The sequence below is a fragment of the Glandiceps talaboti genome, chromosome 10 (assembly GCF_964340395.1).
Source record: "Glandiceps talaboti chromosome 10, keGlaTala1.1, whole genome shotgun sequence".
NCBI classification, from domain to species: Eukaryota; Metazoa; Hemichordata; class Enteropneusta; family Spengelidae; genus Glandiceps; species Glandiceps talaboti.
The window spans coordinates 22,793,638-22,813,050 of record NC_135558.1 but is presented as its reverse complement, the minus strand read 5'-3'; the positions used below and the strand labels follow the sequence as shown (position 1 = coordinate 22,813,050).

The window sequence follows — 19,413 nt, the reverse complement described above, 5'->3', positions numbered from 1 at the left end:
CCGCTGTGTTTGAACGTTATTCGAATAATTGATCGGAGTAACGGTATCCATCGCCTTAACGAGTATTTTTGTCGATAATTGGAACATTGATTGCCGCCTAATTGGTCACAGGATTATCAATTGGATGTACCATATGAAACGTTGGGGGCGCTGGTCATCATCAACACAATACATCATCGCTGAATCGGGGATTTATGTATGTACAACTGTGGATATCTATTTGAAGGTGATTTGCTCGCGTTTTATCACCAGTGTGTATCATACGTATATAGTACATTGCATTTCAAAAGAAACTTTAACGAAACCTATAAGGTGAAAGACAAGTAACAAAAATAATTCGTCGGTTATTATTATTGCCAGGTTACTGGTCAGGTGGGTTCTGGCATGAGGAGCTGTAATTAAACGTAGCTTGTGCATCAAAGTCCATAACAAGTCCAATTAGAGGAAATCCTTAAATAAATTAGACCCCGGTGGATCCAATTTACACGTACGTGCAGTGATTAATTAACTCATGGTAGAGGCTTGATAAAATGATAAGAGTGTGATATGATATACTTGGCAAACTATCATGTTTTTATGCTAGTTGTTTGCTCTCAAGTTTTCACAAGCTAAGGATAGCAACGCGTTTCTAATTTTCGAAGTTAAAGGCCACATTGTCAAATTTGGTCCTAATAACATATTCAAAAATATATATTATTAGAATAAATTCGATCTAGAGACGTTATAAGTGATCACGTGGGACTATCAAAGTTTTAATAGCAAATATTTCTGCCTTCATAGCATAAAAATAACCAGAACAATAATTGATAGCCCTTGTTCCGTTGGACGGCTAACTGTCGACAGGACTCATGATTAGAGAATATAGCTGTAACTTCACTGGTTTCCATCACAGTTGCTCATCACTGATAATAATATGTCAAAACACTGGATTCACTATGACTGTTACTTGTAGATGTCATGTAGTAGTCTAAAGCTATTCGAGGCATCAAGATCAAAATGACTGGATAGCACAGCTAGATCTAGACTAGGTATGTATAGTTACGAAGGAATAATGCTCATCTTTTGTTATGGTAAGGACTGGCAGTGTGTTTAGTTTTGTATATATGATACATTACTTACATTTCAGTTAAATAATTGGAAAGTAGGACTCCTTAGAGGACTCAAAGGAGAAGGGGGTTACTCTCATCGAAAAGCTTTATGTGTGTGTGTGTGTGTGTGTGTGTGTGTGTGTGTGTGTGTGTGTGTGTGTGTGTGTGTGTGTGTGTGTGTGTGTGTATGTGTGTGATCCAATTGGGTCCACATTTTCGGTGTCGAAGTCCCAAATGTGGTGTGTTAGCGTATGTAACATTTAATTTTCAGAAAAGAGATTCATGGATATATCCATGGCTAAAACCCGAATTCATTCTCATTTGTCCATTAATAGTTTTTACTGTAACAATGGCTTGAATACTGTCACAGTGTTAAGCACTGTAAGGAAATAACTTGTTACTGTTCAAGTCCGAAAATGGGTAGAAATGCCACACAACCCCACCATTTTCTTAAGTGAGTACGTTCTCCCGAATGGAATTCGTACCATCATGTTTATATAGTAGAAGGAAAGGACATTAGATATCCTGGAATACACCAAGTGTTTTAGGATACCAGTATATAAAAGGTTGTTAACTAGAAAATCTGTTCAAAGTGTCAAATTATATCTGTCACGTGACTCATGATTTAACGACTGTTGAAAATTGCGAATGTCGTTCTTTAAGGAGAAAACACATTTGACTCAGTTCATACAGGAACTTATAAAATCGTCATCTCGAATGATGAATGATGGGAAATGTGGTGCCATTCCATTGGTAAATAAGAATCGATCGTTGTAGATAATTTGTTACGTTGTAACTACAGATAAACTATTCATTGTAGTCTTGTTTAACTTCACAGCAGGAAGGTGAAGGGATCCTCTATAAACCAATATTATAAAATATGCTGGATCACCGAACTTCACTTTTATGTTTTGATGGCCTCAGACCCCCCCCCCCTCCACTCCACCTCACCACCAACACATACGTATTCATCTTAAATGTACATCATGCACTCAAGCTATTCTCTGTACAATATCCTTCTCATAAATGTTTTGGACAGATTGTCTCTCAACGAATAATTTTGCTTTAAATTCATACAATGGCGTTTTCGATTAGATGAGACGGTTCCTTAACAAAATATTAATTAGGGGAGCGTACGTAGGAACGCAATATCAACAATTACTATGGCAACTTAGTGTGTCGCCTACTCTGTCATTCTGGTGAAGACGTCTACAATGTGATGAAATCAAATCAACAGTAAATACACATTTAAGTATATTGTGTGATAATGAATAATCGTGTTTATATACTCGTAATGACCCTTTCAATAAGAATTGATGAATACAGAAAATTGTGACTACATGCTCAATTACCAAGTCATGAGGTGAATATTTTTCATCGTTTCACTTGATGACTGTATTAATGTGTAAACTCTTGAATCATGGAGAGAGAGAGAGAGAGAGAGAGAGAGAGAGAGAGAGAGAGAGAGAGAGAGAGAGAGAGAGAGAGAGAGAGAGAGAGAGAGAGAGAGAGAGAGAGAGAGATAGAGATAGAGAGAGATAGAGATAGACAGACAGACAGACAGATAGAGACAGAGAGACAGAGACAGACAGACAGACAGACATACATACATACACATACATACATACATACATACATACATACATACATACATACATACATGCATGCATGCATACACACATGCACACACACACATACATACATACACACACACATACATACATACATACATACATACATACATACATACATACATACATACATACATGCATACACACATACATACATACACACAGACATACACACATAAATACATGCATACATACATACATACATACATACATACATACATACATACATGCATACATGCATGCATGCATGCATGCATGCATGCATGCATGCATACATACATACATACATACATACATACATGCATACATGCATACATGCATACATGCACACATGCACACATGCACACATACACACATACACACATACACACATACATACATACATACATACATACATACATACATACATGCATGCATGCATACACACATGCATACACACATACATACATACATACATACATACATACATACATACATACATACATACATACATACATACATACATACATACCAAGTCACGAGGTGAATATTTTCCATCGTTTCTCTTGATGACTGTATTAATGTATTTATGTGTAATGGTTTGATAAGAACTGGCCTCTTTAGGGAGCCTTCAGTATTTACAGGGGGGGGGGTTCGGAAGAATCGGGGGGTGGGTCACATTTCACAAACCTGTTCTTGGGGGAGGGTCATATTTTGCATTACAATATTTTGGGGAGGGTCACATTTTACAAATGGAGAATGGGGGGAGGGTCATGTTTTTCTTAACAGACCATGTGTGATTTCCTCCAGCCCTACCCCATTGTAATTACTGAAGGCTCCCTTATGTGTACATAAAATGTCAGGAGAACTGGAAATTTGTTTGTGAACATGAATTACTATGCAAACTGGCCATTAAACTGTTCTTAGGGGTAGACCATTCGATAACCTGGGGGGGGGGGCTTGGAAGATAGGTGGAGAGTCATTATTTTTTTCCCACCTTCTTGCCTGAGGATTTTTTTTTTCTTCTTCGCCTATGCTGGCAACTTTTTTTATCTTTGCTTCTTTGAGATATCCGGATTTTTTTACGTCAATGTTGAACACCTACATTTGTTGCCACAATTTTCTGTTTGGTTTTCGCATAGGGTAATACAGAGAGTAAAAAGATGCTGTTCTATCACACACAGATTTTATTTAGAAAACTACATATTTCATACCTGTTTGATTTTCAATTAAATAAACATCATTGACAGTTTTTATGCCATGGCATGATGACACACTGAAAATACAAATCGGAAACTTGATTGGTGAGCTCAGACATTCAGATAGACCCGCCAGTTTCTATATTATATATACTCTATATTATACTATTCTATTCTATACTCTATATTATTCTATTCTATTCTATACTCTATTTCTAGACACTAAATATGTGGAATCTATGTCGTCGCAGGATGCCGCCACAAGATTTTGACGACATCGGAATTTGACCACTTTGTGAGTTCCGGTCGTCAATACGCTATAAGCAGGTGTGGCCTTATTTGTCCAACATCTGGTTCCTTGGCAATGAGATTTCTATTGTTTATTTTATCTAATAGGATAAAGCGATCAACTCGCATTTGTTTGTGTACAGAGGAAATGGCATGTTAAACCATAGACAGTGGAGGGCATGCACTCATTACAAGGTCAATACTACCTTTAATACTGACGTCTAAATTTGGCTCTTGAACTGAGCAGGCTATCGGCCGATACAGTCTGGTACGGTACCGTTCAGCTTCATATCACTTTGGTTCATATTTGCATTCACTAACTTTCCCGTCAATAAATTGTACTTTATGTTTCGCATCGCCGTAAACAACTGTCCTCTTTACGGCAAGAGCAGACAACTATGCCCTGTCTTAATTAAGAGCTATGAGAAATGCTTTTTTCTTTGTATAACTCATGATGAGTTTTTTCTACGACTTTTTCATGTACTTATTACTGTAGATGCAATCTACAATCTAAATCTAGAATAAAGTGTGTGTGTGTGTGTGTGTGTGTGTGTGTGTGTTTGTGTGTGTGTTCAAAAGTCAACAACTTAGGTCGCCAGCCTGACCCGTCAAAAGCAAACCCTTATATTTATCAATCAACCCCCAATCATATTTCAACATACTCTAGTCCAAGATCGTACTGTAAACAATGAGTGTCTACAACACGTGCGATAGTTTGAACTACGGACCACGAACACTGGGCCATCATAAAACTGTATAAGCTTAGGGAGCCTTCGGTAATTACACCAGAGAAATCAAGCGCTGTCTGTGGCATAAAATGTGACCCTTCCCCGAGTCCTTTGTACTAAAAAGTGACCTTCTCCCATTTTCCTTCCTCTAAAATATGACCCTCCCCTGTTCAAATATTTCAATGAAAAACATTTTGAACGCCGCCTTCCTGTAGCCTTGGAGTAATTATGCTGACAGGACTGTCAGTATAATTACTCCAAGCTGTAGCGTAGTTGTGGACGGTTAGAGCTCAAGATATTAAAGTAGTCAGGGGGTCCCAACTTCGAATCCCACTAGAAACAGGTAATTTTTCTGTAGTAAGATCCCGTCACATTGATAGTTTCAAACGTATTTATTGTTTCCCACTATTACCACCACCACCTACTACCTCCTAAAGACTAGTTGAGCGCACAGCTGACAACCTCAGAACCGAGGGCAACATCTCCACTCCACCACGCTTGCCACGCTGTTTCCACAGTAGAGAACTGCTCCTCTCCTCACACCACAGATAACAGTTAATTCACTGCATCTATTTCACTGATGTTCCATGACATTACTTCACAGTGATGGCAGTGGTGGGATGTGGTAGCAGTAGGATTTGGAAATGGTGGCAGCGATGGGATCATGCCAAAATCACAAAATAATGCAAACTTAGATTTAAAACCAGATGTAAACTGAATGTCTTCCGTAAGGGCAAAGTTTTGAGACTGTCGTTCCTACAGACAATTGTTGGAATACAACAGAACATATGTAATAAGTTATTTTTTCTCATTGATTGCTATTTGCTCATTGCTGTTAGTGATCTCCTGGCCAACCACAACATGTACTGTGACATTTGTTGAGAATGTAAAAAAAATAAGTGTATCGTCGTACCACTTTAGACAACATTTCCTGACGAGAAACTATTTTTTCCTTTTTAGTGGCCTATAAAAAACTATGTTTTCCTTTTTAGTGGCCTATAAAAATATGCCAATAATTTATTAAAACTAAAAGCTACATCAATAATATTTTCAGGACAAGTGATTTGGTATTGCAAATGCATGTATATTGAATTTGAAGTGTACATTCTTGAGATATAATTACCGAAAACCATTAATTATGTAAATTTCTTGTTAATATTCTTGGGATGTTTACCAAAACCTAATCAGTTCTTGTCACTACCCTACAGAACACATGTAATAAATTTCGTTTGAATTGAGGCAGTCGTGTTTTAGAAAATGGTGATAAAGTCGCACCACTTTAGACGACATTTCCTGATGAGAAACTATTTTTTTCTTTTGTGGCCAATCAATATGCCAATAACTTATTAAAACTAAAAGCTACATTAGTAATATTTTCAGGACAGGTGCGCTTTGGTATCGCAAATGTGTGTTTTAAGTTATAACGAATTTGATGCGTGCATTCTTGAGATATAGCCTAATTACCGAAAATCATTAATTATGTAAATTGATCATTAATATTCACGGGATTTTTACCACAACCTTATCAAGTCTTGCCATTACCCTACAAAATACGTCTTCAAAATCTCGTTTGAATTGAGCAAGCCGTTATGGAGAAAACGATGACACAGACAGACAGACAGACAGACAGACAGACAGACAGACAGACAGACACACACACAGACACACAGACTTCCACCCATAAATATATCTCTTCCTTACGGAAGAAAAAATGAGTCAATGTAAAATGTGACCCTCCCCTAATTTCCATTTTTTAAAATATGGCCCTCCCCCGAGGACCGATTTATTTATAATTTCCGTGACCCTTCCACTCGTGATCTCCCTTAGTGTACAGATAATCAGTTCAATATTTTAACAAAACAACCAAATAGTTCTACATATCTTCGTCTTACTGGGTTAAGTTCGTCGACACTGTTTTTCATTTGGAAAAGTTCTGTATATCATCTATGTTTCTCTAAAAAGTGGGTGATGTATTTACCCAGGTATGTTTCCATGGCAACCAAGTAAGGAAGACGAGTCAAGATGCTACCTTTGCATCACAAAAATCTTGATGTACGTGTAAGATTAAAATTCATGTCCGAAAAATTCAACCGTGTGTTTCCAAAAGCACTGTAATTTATACGGTACATACGGCTGCAATATTTCCATGGCAACAGTATTTTGAAAATGAATTAGACTTTTAAATAGATAAAATACATCATTACAGGGCGTTCGCTGACACATCCGTAGCTAGCGTTATTTTCTATTTCAATTGATTAATTGGCAATTAATGTGTGGAGTGTAAATGGCATTAATGTTATCTCTAACCACATAATACCTATTGTGAACACATTCAATCATCATAGCAACACATTGCACACACAGAAATAATTAAAACGTATAGTTGAAGAGACGATGTGAGAAAGAGACTGCTGATGGCAGAGACAGACAGACAGACAGACAGATAGATAGACAGACATACATACATACATACATACATACATACATACATACATACATACATACATACATACATACATGCATGCATACATACATACATACATACATACAGACAGACAGACAGACAGACAGACAGACAAACAAACAGACTGAGGGAGAGAAAGAGGGTTGCGATAGGTGCATCGATGGATATATGTCAATTGGCCTGAAATGTTAACAAATCAAATAATATTACATTCTTGAGGTCTGTTGATATCACTATTACCAAACGTTTTTCCAATATGTTCCTGAAATCTTTCAAAGTGGATCACGGTACTGGTAGACTTAAAAAAGTCGGGTGTCTAATAATGTGATATTGACCTACCAACGGATAAACAACGCGACACAGCCAATGAAACATCCTCAAATAAAACTTTGACAATGATATGGTGGGGGTGGTGGTGGTGGTGGTGGTGGGGGATCGAAGAATACAACGTATAGATGTATAACCACAGCCAATTGTGAGCTAATATTCTATTCCAGGGTGGTATTCTAGTCTAGGATGATCATAAATACAAAATAATGACGTTATTATAGGTATTTAAGATATTCAATATACTATATTCCAGAACAATCACTGACAACGGTACTTTTTGAATATTGCAAATACATTATTTTGTATTATGATCATCCTAGACTAGAATATTACTATCCTGGAATAGAATGTTAGCTCACAAGTGACTGTGTGTATAATTGATAGTTACAGTACACGTCAGGGGACATTTACTGATAGTTATAGGTCAAAATAATCGGACACTGTTTGGTAAAGCTTCATTATTTGAATGGCCTTTGACTTGTCCTATAATGAAGTTATACTTTGAATTCGTCGAGTTTTCAGTTTTTCACCAGATATCGAGTCAACCTTGTTATCTACAGCTCTGTTTATAACCTCTTATCCATTATCATGTTAATTACAAAATTCACTATAAAAATCCCATCCCGCATATCTCGGCCAAATAATCCGATGTTTTCCTCCAAAGTTCAGGGTGAAATCCATTAACCTGGCATTGCATTGTAACAGTTGACAAGTTGGGAACAGTGCTATAGAAATGATTAACATGATGAAGACAGTTTCATTCATGGATTAACAGTATGCCTTCTTTGTGTAAAAGTGTCCTGTTAACTGAAAAAGTGTCCGCTATGAAACCGAGAGCACAATTGAAATAATGGGAAAGAGTCGGAAAGGAGTCTAACTATTTGACATTTAATACTCGTCAACTGAGCCTTTACAAAGTCTAAACATGTATTTTGGATATTGGCAAACAGCTGTGGTTTCAGTAATCGTCAATTATATTGCACTCCTATCTCTTTATTGTTTTTGATTGAAAGATGAAAAAACCCATATTTTGGTACGAGAATGTGTTGGTAGCCTCCTCGTCTTTGCACACTAAAGATGTGACCTATCCTGAACTCAAATTATATACTACAGTTATAACTAGTGAACTTAACACGGTAGAGTCATTGAAATTAATGGAAGGTGGTGACAGCAATAAAACAGACTAAAACTGAAAGCGAGATTAGATTTCGCCAGAGAGCAAGATAATGACGCAAAAGGGTCAGTGCAATAATCGACTTTACAGATGTTAGTAATTGGTTCTCATTTGTTTATCCGATCACATCCGTAAACACATCTACCGTGTTTTAAAACACTTCTCAAGCCCTTTACACATTTTACCGCCGGAAACTGTTCAATACATATACCGATATAGAAAGTATAGTAATTGCATACTTATCGAATTACATCCCATAATTCCACTAATGGTAAGAACCTGTTTAATTTTACGGCGTGCTCGGCAAACGACTTGAAACTCAAATATCAGAAACAGAGATAACAAAAATTACTTTAAGTTGTATAAATTGTGTGTCTAAAAGTGAAAGCCGTGTAAAATTGTGATTATCTTCGACATGACACGGCCGATTTCCAACCTCTCAGTCGCTGTAATCCCTCCTCTAACCTGTTAGCGCCCCCAGCGGTCATTCACTGCTTCATAAATCCACAGGTTACGGTATCAGCCTATCCCAACACTTATCAGGACTGTGATAAGACCACTAAATGTAATGACAGTAATAGCTTTTACAGAATGCTGATATTTTTTACAGGGTTTATCGATTAAAATTCCATTTAAAAACATCGAATAAAAGGGGATACGTACGCATCAGATATTTCAAAAGAGCATTTTCAGACTCGTTTAACGCTGTTAGATTACAACAAATAGATCTCACAAATTGATCACGTGGGACCGGAATCCCCGAATGCTTACGAACAGAAGAATTGTTCCTTATCGATTTCTTTCCTTTTCCTATGAAATGACTTAATCCCGTAGGTTGGTTTTCTTCTGATAATACATTTCGAATTCACGCTCATTAATGACCAAAATAGCATGGAGTATTACGTATGTGAGATTGTAAAGTGACTTTCTGTCACAACAAAGCCGGTGTGTGACTACACCACTATAACAAAAGATCAATAATTGCCATCTAACCACAAAATAGATCACTATAGCATTACACGTTGCCTAAGTCGACTTCATTGTAATATTAGACCAAGGCTGACCACTGTAATTTTCATTAAGTGTGTTTTTGTTATCATGTCTTGTTTTTCGTTTGTTTTGTTCCAGTGTGGTTCGTGCGTATCAATCAAATTAAGTGAAAGATATACATTATTTGGGTGTACTTTTTAACGAAAAGCTAACCTACATTTATAATAGTTGTTAACTATGTGGGAGGAGCATAATTTCCATTGAATGGGAAAAGAATCGAGGTTATTCCAGAGAGAGAGAGAGAGAGAGAGAGAGAGAGAGAGAGAGAGAGAGAGAGAGAGAGAGAGAGAGAGAGAGAGAGAGAGAGAGAGAGAGAGAGAGAGAGAGAGAGAGAGAGAGAGAGAGAGAGACTCACATGCATACATACATACATACATACATACATACATACATACATACATACATGCATACATGCATACACGCATACACGCATACACACATGCACACATGCATACATACATACATACATACATACATACATACATACATGCATACATGCATGCATACATGCATGCATACATGTATACATACATACATACATACATGCATACATGCATGCATACATGCATACATACATACATACATACATACATACATACATACATAATGATGATGATGATGATGATAGAGACAAACAAAAACAGACAGGCAGAGAGTGGAGAAAGTCATCTTCTTTGCGGCTTATTGCACTTTATCGCTTGAGGTGCAATGTGCAACTGTGTAGTATTACATGAGGTACATTGACTGTCTAACCGTTGACTGATTGTACTGTACCTATACATTGTCCATACAGTACTTGATTCAGTTAATACACCACCAACGTCCTAAATAAAAATTCTTGTTGATTTGACAAATATGTCGAAGTTAAAAAAAACCTACACGCCCTGAATGTGTTTATAAATTGTAGTTTAGAAGCTATGTGTAATGATGTCAAATAGCCATCTAAAAGGGGGTTGAATTTAGTATAGGCATGTAACTTTATGTTACATGACACATCCCCCCCTTCCCCCCCCTCTCTCTCTCTCTCTCTCTCTCTCTCTCTCTCTCTCTCTCTCTCTCTCAAAGATATCTTGACAAACGAATGCTTGCTATGACGACTACTGTCTTAGAGATATAGATGTAACCAACTTGATATCAAGCTTGCCAGTCGCCTTTCTACAGTTTTCTTCTCTCCTTGTCTTTCCTTTCTTCTCTGAGATCTTTCTTACGATATATCTCTTCGCCATCATCCCTTAATGTTTTTATACCTCCTCCCCACTCAACAACTACAGATATACCCATTACAGATAGACAGGCTAAAATGAAATACCACAAATTTTGTAGAGAATGCTCTCTTGAATCGGGTAACTACAATTGCTACATATATTGAATCGGAGACTACAAATTGTTGAGTTTGTTAGAAGACTAGTCTAAAATACGATTGCATTAAAGAATGACTGACCAAAGCAAACAAACAAACAAACGAACAAACAAACAAACAGACAGACAGACAGACAGACAGACAGACAGACAGACACTACTGCCCTCTTCACTGTTGACGAAAGTGATTCAATCACTCCAAAACAGGAAGGAGCTCGAGGGTGTGCGAGTTTTCGTGTACTTGTTCTCAGATTATAATAAAACCTACCTTTCCCGCCCTTCATTACCTTAACGCTCCCCGTTAAAACAGTGTGAATGAAATCATTTTCAATCAAATTCAACTTTCTTTTTGACGGGTTTACAGAAATATCAAATCGATGGCGAATTCTTTACAATTTGGATTCATCGTAGAATTGTGTACGTAGGCTAGGCTGACACAGTGCTAGTCAATGCATAACTACGGTTACATTCGTTTTCAAGCTGACGGCAGATATTTAACAACTCAAACACGCTAATCCACTCAGTAATCAGAAGTAATTCGTTAGCTATATTTGCTGTAAGTATTTGGCTGATAATGCTATTAGAATAAGTACAGGCAAACAAAGGCTGTGAATATACACATACCACGTCAAAAGGGACCCTGAAGCGAACTGAGTATACGGTAAAATATAATATTTTAGGATATGTACTCATATTATTGTACATGTGCGTATAAACATTTCTCTCTCTCTCTCACTCACTCACTCACTCACTCACTCACTCACTCACTCACTCACTCACTCACTCACTCACTCACAATGGTGTTCTGAGATATTCAATCAAACTGCAGTTTCAACTCAGGACTCATTATCCAAATGTAATAAAAAGTGAGCGATTTTGTCACCATCTTGTAAAATGATGGCTTAAGTTGTCAGACGACCGTGTCCCCATACTTGTTCCTTTTCATTTTCAGAATAATATTTTCTTTAAACAGATACACAATATATTTGTATATTTTGGCAACCATTGACGCTCAAACTTTCCCTGTTTTACAACCCCTTTTAAACTTAAATCTCTGTTTTAAGATGTCTCATAAAGTCTACCTTTACACGGAAGATACCCACCTTTTACATTATGTTCTACAGTTGGTTATAGCACGATATTACAACACCAAAGGCGATTCCATGTGGTTTTGAGTCATTACACACTGGTCAATTTGACTTTATCTAGAGTACAGTCCAAGTTTCATGAACACCTGAATAAAAATATACAATTTAATCTAGCCCAAACATGTCTGAGATGTTGCCATTCATAGTATTATGTCGTGAGAACTACCGCCATATCACTTGACCAACGTATCCGAATTGACCAATTTGACCAATTTGACCAATTTTAGACTTTTAATCGTATATTTCGTACTCGTGTTTTATTTGTCATGTTCTACACAGACCTCGTCAATGACTGTTGAACGTACAGGGCAGTAGAAGTGAATTCATTATAGACACATGTCCTAATGCTTGTGGCATCATCTGGCCCTGTACACATTTATCATTCTTGTCACAACAGACTCATAATATGAGACAATAAAATCGTCAGCTGTGAAGAGTCACCATGATCAAGGCCATACCATACACTCTATATAGCACAGCTGGGACCGGCGAAATCGAAACAAAATGACTGCAATATCAAAGCCATTGTAAAACGGTGTATTTTTATAAAGCACGTGTATGATGTGATCATAATGATAGCATTGCTATCAAGGTCGCAATATATGGGATTTTGATTAATTGATAGGACATGAAGAAGATGCGGAGGATGGGGGGGGGGGGGGTGACAGTGGATTAGGCAGAGACCAGGAAGAAATGCTAAGAGTTAGGAGGAGGAGGAGGTTGCAATGAATTGATAAAGAAAGAAATAACAGGGTCTGACATTGACACTTTCCCTTATGAACCATCGCATTTTATTTCATGATATGACCCGGTACGGTGTCACAATTCATTCCAATCGTGCATCTGTTCATATACCCTACACGTAGGGTATGTGATTTGTTACACACACACACACACACACACACACTGTAATGGTTGCCTTGGAACCGTGTGTACACATTCGCTAAATATAGTTATTCATAGAGTTAAGGGTAGTGATGTACATTTCAGAATGCTTTCTTTCACAATAAGAAGATAAGTGTTGGGTCGCTTGAACTTGATTCATCATAGTATTGTATCAATTTTACAATCATTTTTATTTTAAGCACAAACTTTAGCTTAGCAGTAGTCCCCTAGAACCTGTCCCTGGTGATATATATATATATATATATATATATATATATATATATATATATATATATATATATATATATATATATATATATATATATATATATATATATATATGTGTGTGTGTGTGTGTGTGTGTGTGTGTGTATATGTGTGTGTGTGTGTGTGTGTGTGTGTGTGTGTGTGTGCGCGTGTGTGTGTGTGTGATATAAATAAGCATTATACATTGGTTTTCAGTGTTGATTCATGTTATTACCCTCATTCCATATTGTTTTCGCAGTCTCCAAACATCGCTATCTGACAATAGACAATCAAAGCACAAATAAAGTACACCAAATTAGATTTGATGGAAATAAAATATGAGGAATGGCACCGATTTGCTATAATACTAGTACGGAGATATCCAAGATAGAGAGAGGAATAACAAACTACATGCATTGGATATCGTTCCTGTCACTATAGCTGTGTGACAATAATAAACTCTCACTGAAATGTTACAGTGCATACATCAACACTAGTACTAAACACGCAAGCTTCCTGAACCTTCGGGGACAGCTGTTGAATCACAACTTTAGGTAACACGCGGTTTCCTCGTTTGTATTTGTTCTCGGTTTTTACGACACGGTCAGGGCATGTCTCTCTCCAACCGCAGGCAATTCCACTACGTTCATCTAACATTTACAAATTGTTGATCAATTTTCCTTGAAATATAAGAAGCAATTATATAATAATAACAGTGTTTCTGGAAACTTCGTAACCCTTGGGTGTTTGCAAATATCTATCTCTCTCGAGCTCCCTCTCGGATTATTTTGGAAGACCGACCATCAACAGTTGAAATTATCAACCCTCTCGAGATGGGGTTTCATTTAAAATCCAGAAACTATGACACTTTGCTATAACGTCAATTTGATTTCAGTTTTCGTAGTGACATCCGCAACTCAGGTTGTCACAACGCTATCCTCGTTTGTATTTGTTCTCGTTTCTTTCGATTTGTTTTCTTTTACGATCATTTCGTAAATGCGAAGGCAAAGCACTTCCGTGGCTGCGTAAACTCCAACGATGCATGTACATCCATTTGATTTGCAAGTTTATCGGGAAGCAGAAATATTAGTTCTTTCAGACGCATTTCTTTCAAGATGACATTTTTTTCCTGCTGACCCAATGATGGTAAATGATGAGCGAACCTAAAGTTATCTGTTGTTGCTGTAATTTGGACAGTAGTGGATAGAGCAGAGGAAACTGGAATGAACACAACTATATCGCAGACAACAGTGATAAGTTTTGATGATTATTTTTCTCGTTCAAAGTTATCAACTCTATCATATTTACTAGGGCTATCCATGCATTGTACACTGATGGTGAGTTATTTTTCATCACGTGAACGAGGTTCTAGTCAGAATAATCCAACTAGTTTAAAAGTATAGTCCTTGTCTCCGTCGGAAAAAAAAACTTTCGGAGAGAGGGGAGCGAGGAGGGGAGGGGGGGGGTAAATACTATTTCAGGGTAAAAAAACTAGATCGTGTGGTGGTGTCTGTGGATGGTAGCCACCACACGATCTAGTTTTTTACCTTGAAGAAGGCAATTTGTGTATTGACGAAACGTTGATACTAATAACGATCACCTGACGATTGTAGTACCTGGTTGAGCCGGTACGTCCATTATTTTCACCTCTAAACTTTAAGACGATTGACATGATACGCATGCGTGTAAAAAAGTTGCATTAAAACAACCGAGAGTTGAAGCTCCTTTCGGGTCAACTAAACTTTTCTAACTTTTATACCGAGTCTATTTTCGGAATATTCGACGGATTCTTGAATAGAACGAGACATGCGTGCAAGCGAGCACATGTCTGCAACGTGATGACGACATTGTCATATAACTACAGGAGATCTGGCATTTTTTGTATCAAAGACAGTTTGTATGCTGGCGAAAACTGAGATCTCGCTTCCTTCTCCTTTCCTCAAAATATCAAGTCCGCTTTCAGTTTGGGTAATTTCTGTCAAGTGTAAGAAAAAATAACAGGACGTGACATCTTTAAACTGCATGCAATTTTAGTGTTGACAAAAGGTTTGAAAATGTCACCGAAATGATTTCCATAGCAACGTAAATTACTACCGCTACTTGGCGAAATATTTGGTGGAAATATTGAAATCTTTTATTCAATATATGATTGTTTGGGTGAGTTTGTATAGGTTCTTCCAGTGTAAGGACAAAGAAACGTACTCACACGATCACATCAAACACTAAATGTAGCGAGAGCTGTTGAAAATTGCCCTTAATTATGATCATGTCCTTCTGAAACGACTACGTGTCTGAGCAGTACCGTAATTATAGATATTTTAGGAGGATGAGAGAGGCGTAATTTTGGTTGCAATTTTACAAATGTAAAGGTATCATCACAATTGAGGGGTGCTTCGGGTCCCATTGTTACGAGAACAACTGTATTTTCCATCTTCAAATTGTTGAAAATTTGGCCATAATTTGTTATGAATTACACCTTGTCAAGCTTAATCAAGTCGTAAGCATTGTACATCGTAGACTTCATTCCTTTCAGTCAGTTCATCAGACACTGCTTGTATTCATTTTGTGCATTCCTCTTTACATGACTTGATGTGTTGTACAAATGTTGTGTTTTGTGGTGAATTGATAGCGTTACTATGACATATAGATATAGTTAGTAGCTATCTGACACAAAATCTATAAGTACATGCCTATGATATGATTTTCTACGGTCTCAGCAAGGTATGCGTAATCGCCAAAAATTAACTTTATCAGTGTCAGCATATCAGAACGGCGTTAGATTTTAAAGATTGTCATAGTTTTGTTTGATTTGTGTGTGTGTGTGTGTGTGTGTGTGTGTGTGTGTGTGTCTGTCTGTGTGTGTGTGTGTGTCTGTCTGTCTGTCTGTCTGTCTGTCTGTCTGTCTGTCTGAGTATGCGTGTATATGTATGTATGTATGTATGTATGTATGTATGTATGTATGTATGTATGTATGTATTATGAAAAAACGTACGTATGTACATACGTACACATGCGCGCACACATATACCCACTGTACGTGCGCGCGCATGTGTGAAGGAATCGCTTGTTATGTGTGCCAACAAAGCGAAATATCCAATTAGTATATATTTATAGATTGGCCCTTGAATTGTTTTTACTTTCAAATACTTCACATAGACCGTCATCTTTTTCCCCTGCTTTTGCAAAAACATCTATTTTAGAAATTGTTGTGATGACGATAATTAGTTGTGTATGCCATACCACGTCAAAGTTAATAATAAAAATGTTATCTGACATATAGTAATGTCAGATTTTGTCATTATGAAGAAATAAAACCGTCTCTCTGTCCGTTCAGCATGGTATACAGCATGGTACGGACTGTCTCTGGACTGTCTCCTGTATTTCAGCGTCTGTCATGTGATAGCAGTCAGACATGTTACCAGTACAATTAATACGAGTTATGTATATTAAAAATAAATACTGTTTGTAAATACAGTATGCCAATCTTTATATACATCGGTTATCTTTGAACGGACTGTTATTATCCAATCATATTTATAGCATGATATGGTATATTGTGTCAGCAAAGGTAAACGTATATCAAAGTAATTAGAATGCTATAATAACATGAAATTGTACAGGTTAATTGGAGCATGGAAATCTACCTCGCTCATTAGTTGATCGTGGGTGGGCGTGGACATATATATAGAATTTAACATGTATTTTATACTGTATATATAATTTAATTCCCAGGCCAGTTCATTTTTGTGAAATGTATTATATGTTTCCGTTAGCTCGTACTAATTTAAATTTACTATGTGAGCTGAAAATAGCGTCGACATCGCTTTGTTGTGTGTGATTTTCTCAGTCATCAGGAACTTGATGTGTCGTTGAGATCTCTCCTCACAATCGATTCCCAACAGTGTTACTATCTTTTTCTCTTTCCTCACTTTTTTTCGAGACACAATATCTATCATATCAAAACTTTTTCTTTCTTACGGGAACTTTTTAATTTGGAGTCGATACATGTAATTGGCTATACGAGCAACGGGAGCCGTTGGCATAAACGTCTCCCCTACCATTAGACCTATCTGACTACAAGACATAAACGTCTCCCCTACCATTAGACCTATCTGACTACAAGACATAAACGTCTCCCCTACCATTAGACCTATCTGACTACAAGACATAAACGTCTCCCCTACCATTAGACCTATCTGACTACAAGACATAAACGTCTCCCCTACCATTAGACCTATCTGACTACAAGACATAAACGTCTCCCCTACCATTAGACCTATCTGACTACAAGACATAAACGTCTCCCCTACCATTAGACCTATCTGACTACAAGACATACAGAGATATAACCATTAGACCTATCTGACTACAAGACATACAGAGATATAACCATTAGACCTATCTGACTACAAGACATAAACGTCTCCCCTACCATTAGACCTATCTGACTACAAGACATAAACGTCTCCCCTACCATTAGACCTATCTGACTACAAGACATAAACGTCTCCCCTACCATTAGACCTATCTGACTACAAGACATAAACGTCTCCCCTACCATTAGACCTATCTGACTACAAGACATAAACGTCTCCCCTACCATTAGACCTATCTGACTACAAGACATAAACGTCTCCCCTACCATTAGACCTATCTGACTACAAGACATACAGAGATATAACCATTGTGTACGTATATTCCTTACTCCTTCCAAGCAAATAATTGTGAAATTTGAGCAATTTTATTCTGCACGCAGAGGAGGAAATTAAGTGTAGAACATACAAATCGTCTCTGCTGCCAGCAACAACTACAGATGTAGAGTCTGATCTAGACCGCTCGTCAACGCTGCAGTTACGATGAAAGCGAGGCTGGAATTAACAAGATATCTTCCATACTCAGATTCATGTCGCCCCCAGTCATTTCCACTGACCACTAATTATACCAGCCACTGATAGTACAAGTCAAAATGAACACAAAAATTTGAGCTTACCAGTGAGAAATCATTAATTACTGATAATTGAAGGGGGTTGAATAGTCACCAAGTGTTGACATTCGTGCAAAATGGCCCATAGTAGCGGACCACGATGTCGTGTCAATACTGATCACAAACTTCATTAAAATCTAGCCCGGGGCTTGTTGTGAACTCTTCTGTCACATGTTGACACAGTGGGTATAGCTATAACGACTGCTAGTTCGCTGCACTGTTTGCATCCTCGCGCTGGGATCGTTAGCCTCACTACGAATTTCTAGACTTTTGTTAACAATATTTTTTGGGAGAGTTTCCTAAGCTTGTAAAACATAACACTAGTATTTCTATGATGTTGATACAGGTATTGAAACCCACGGTCTCATTCTTCGCCATGATAATTGCACTGAGTTGCTTGCCTTTCTCCATGTAAAGATTTTTCTTTCCCATCTCATACCGAGAAAGCCACAACCCCCCCCCCCCTCCAACCTTCACCACCGATCAAAATGTGATTTTCACTCTTCTGACCACAGTCACTATTGTCTCGTTCCCCATCCCCTATCACTACATGTACACTTTATGTGTATCTCCCTTGAGACCGTTGATCGTCCATAGTTTCGTCCTCGGTACACTCAAGAGAGACAAAACAACAAACAACAAAGAAATATATATATATACATATAGAGGCGAAAGAAGAATGAAACTCTATGTATATATATATATATATATATATATATATATATATATATATATATATATATATATATATATACACACACACACACACACACACACACACACACACACACACACACACACACACACACACACATATATATATATATATATATATATATATATATATATATATATATATA

At 37.3% G+C, this 19,413-nt stretch overlaps 1 protein-coding gene across 1 annotated transcript in view; it reads right to left on the bottom strand.

Moving 5' to 3' along the window:
• LOC144440763 (geranylgeranyl transferase type-2 subunit beta-like) overlaps nt 1–18,985 on the bottom strand; it is a 62,251-nt gene extending 43,266 nt beyond the window's left edge. Inside the window, exon 1 of the mRNA XM_078130142.1 lies at nt 18,914–18,985. Coding sequence (XP_077986268.1) covers nt 18,914–18,985 — 72 coding nt within the window. The remainder of the gene's footprint in view (nt 1–18,913) is intronic.
• Between the last annotated feature and the right edge of the window lie 428 nt (nt 18,986–19,413).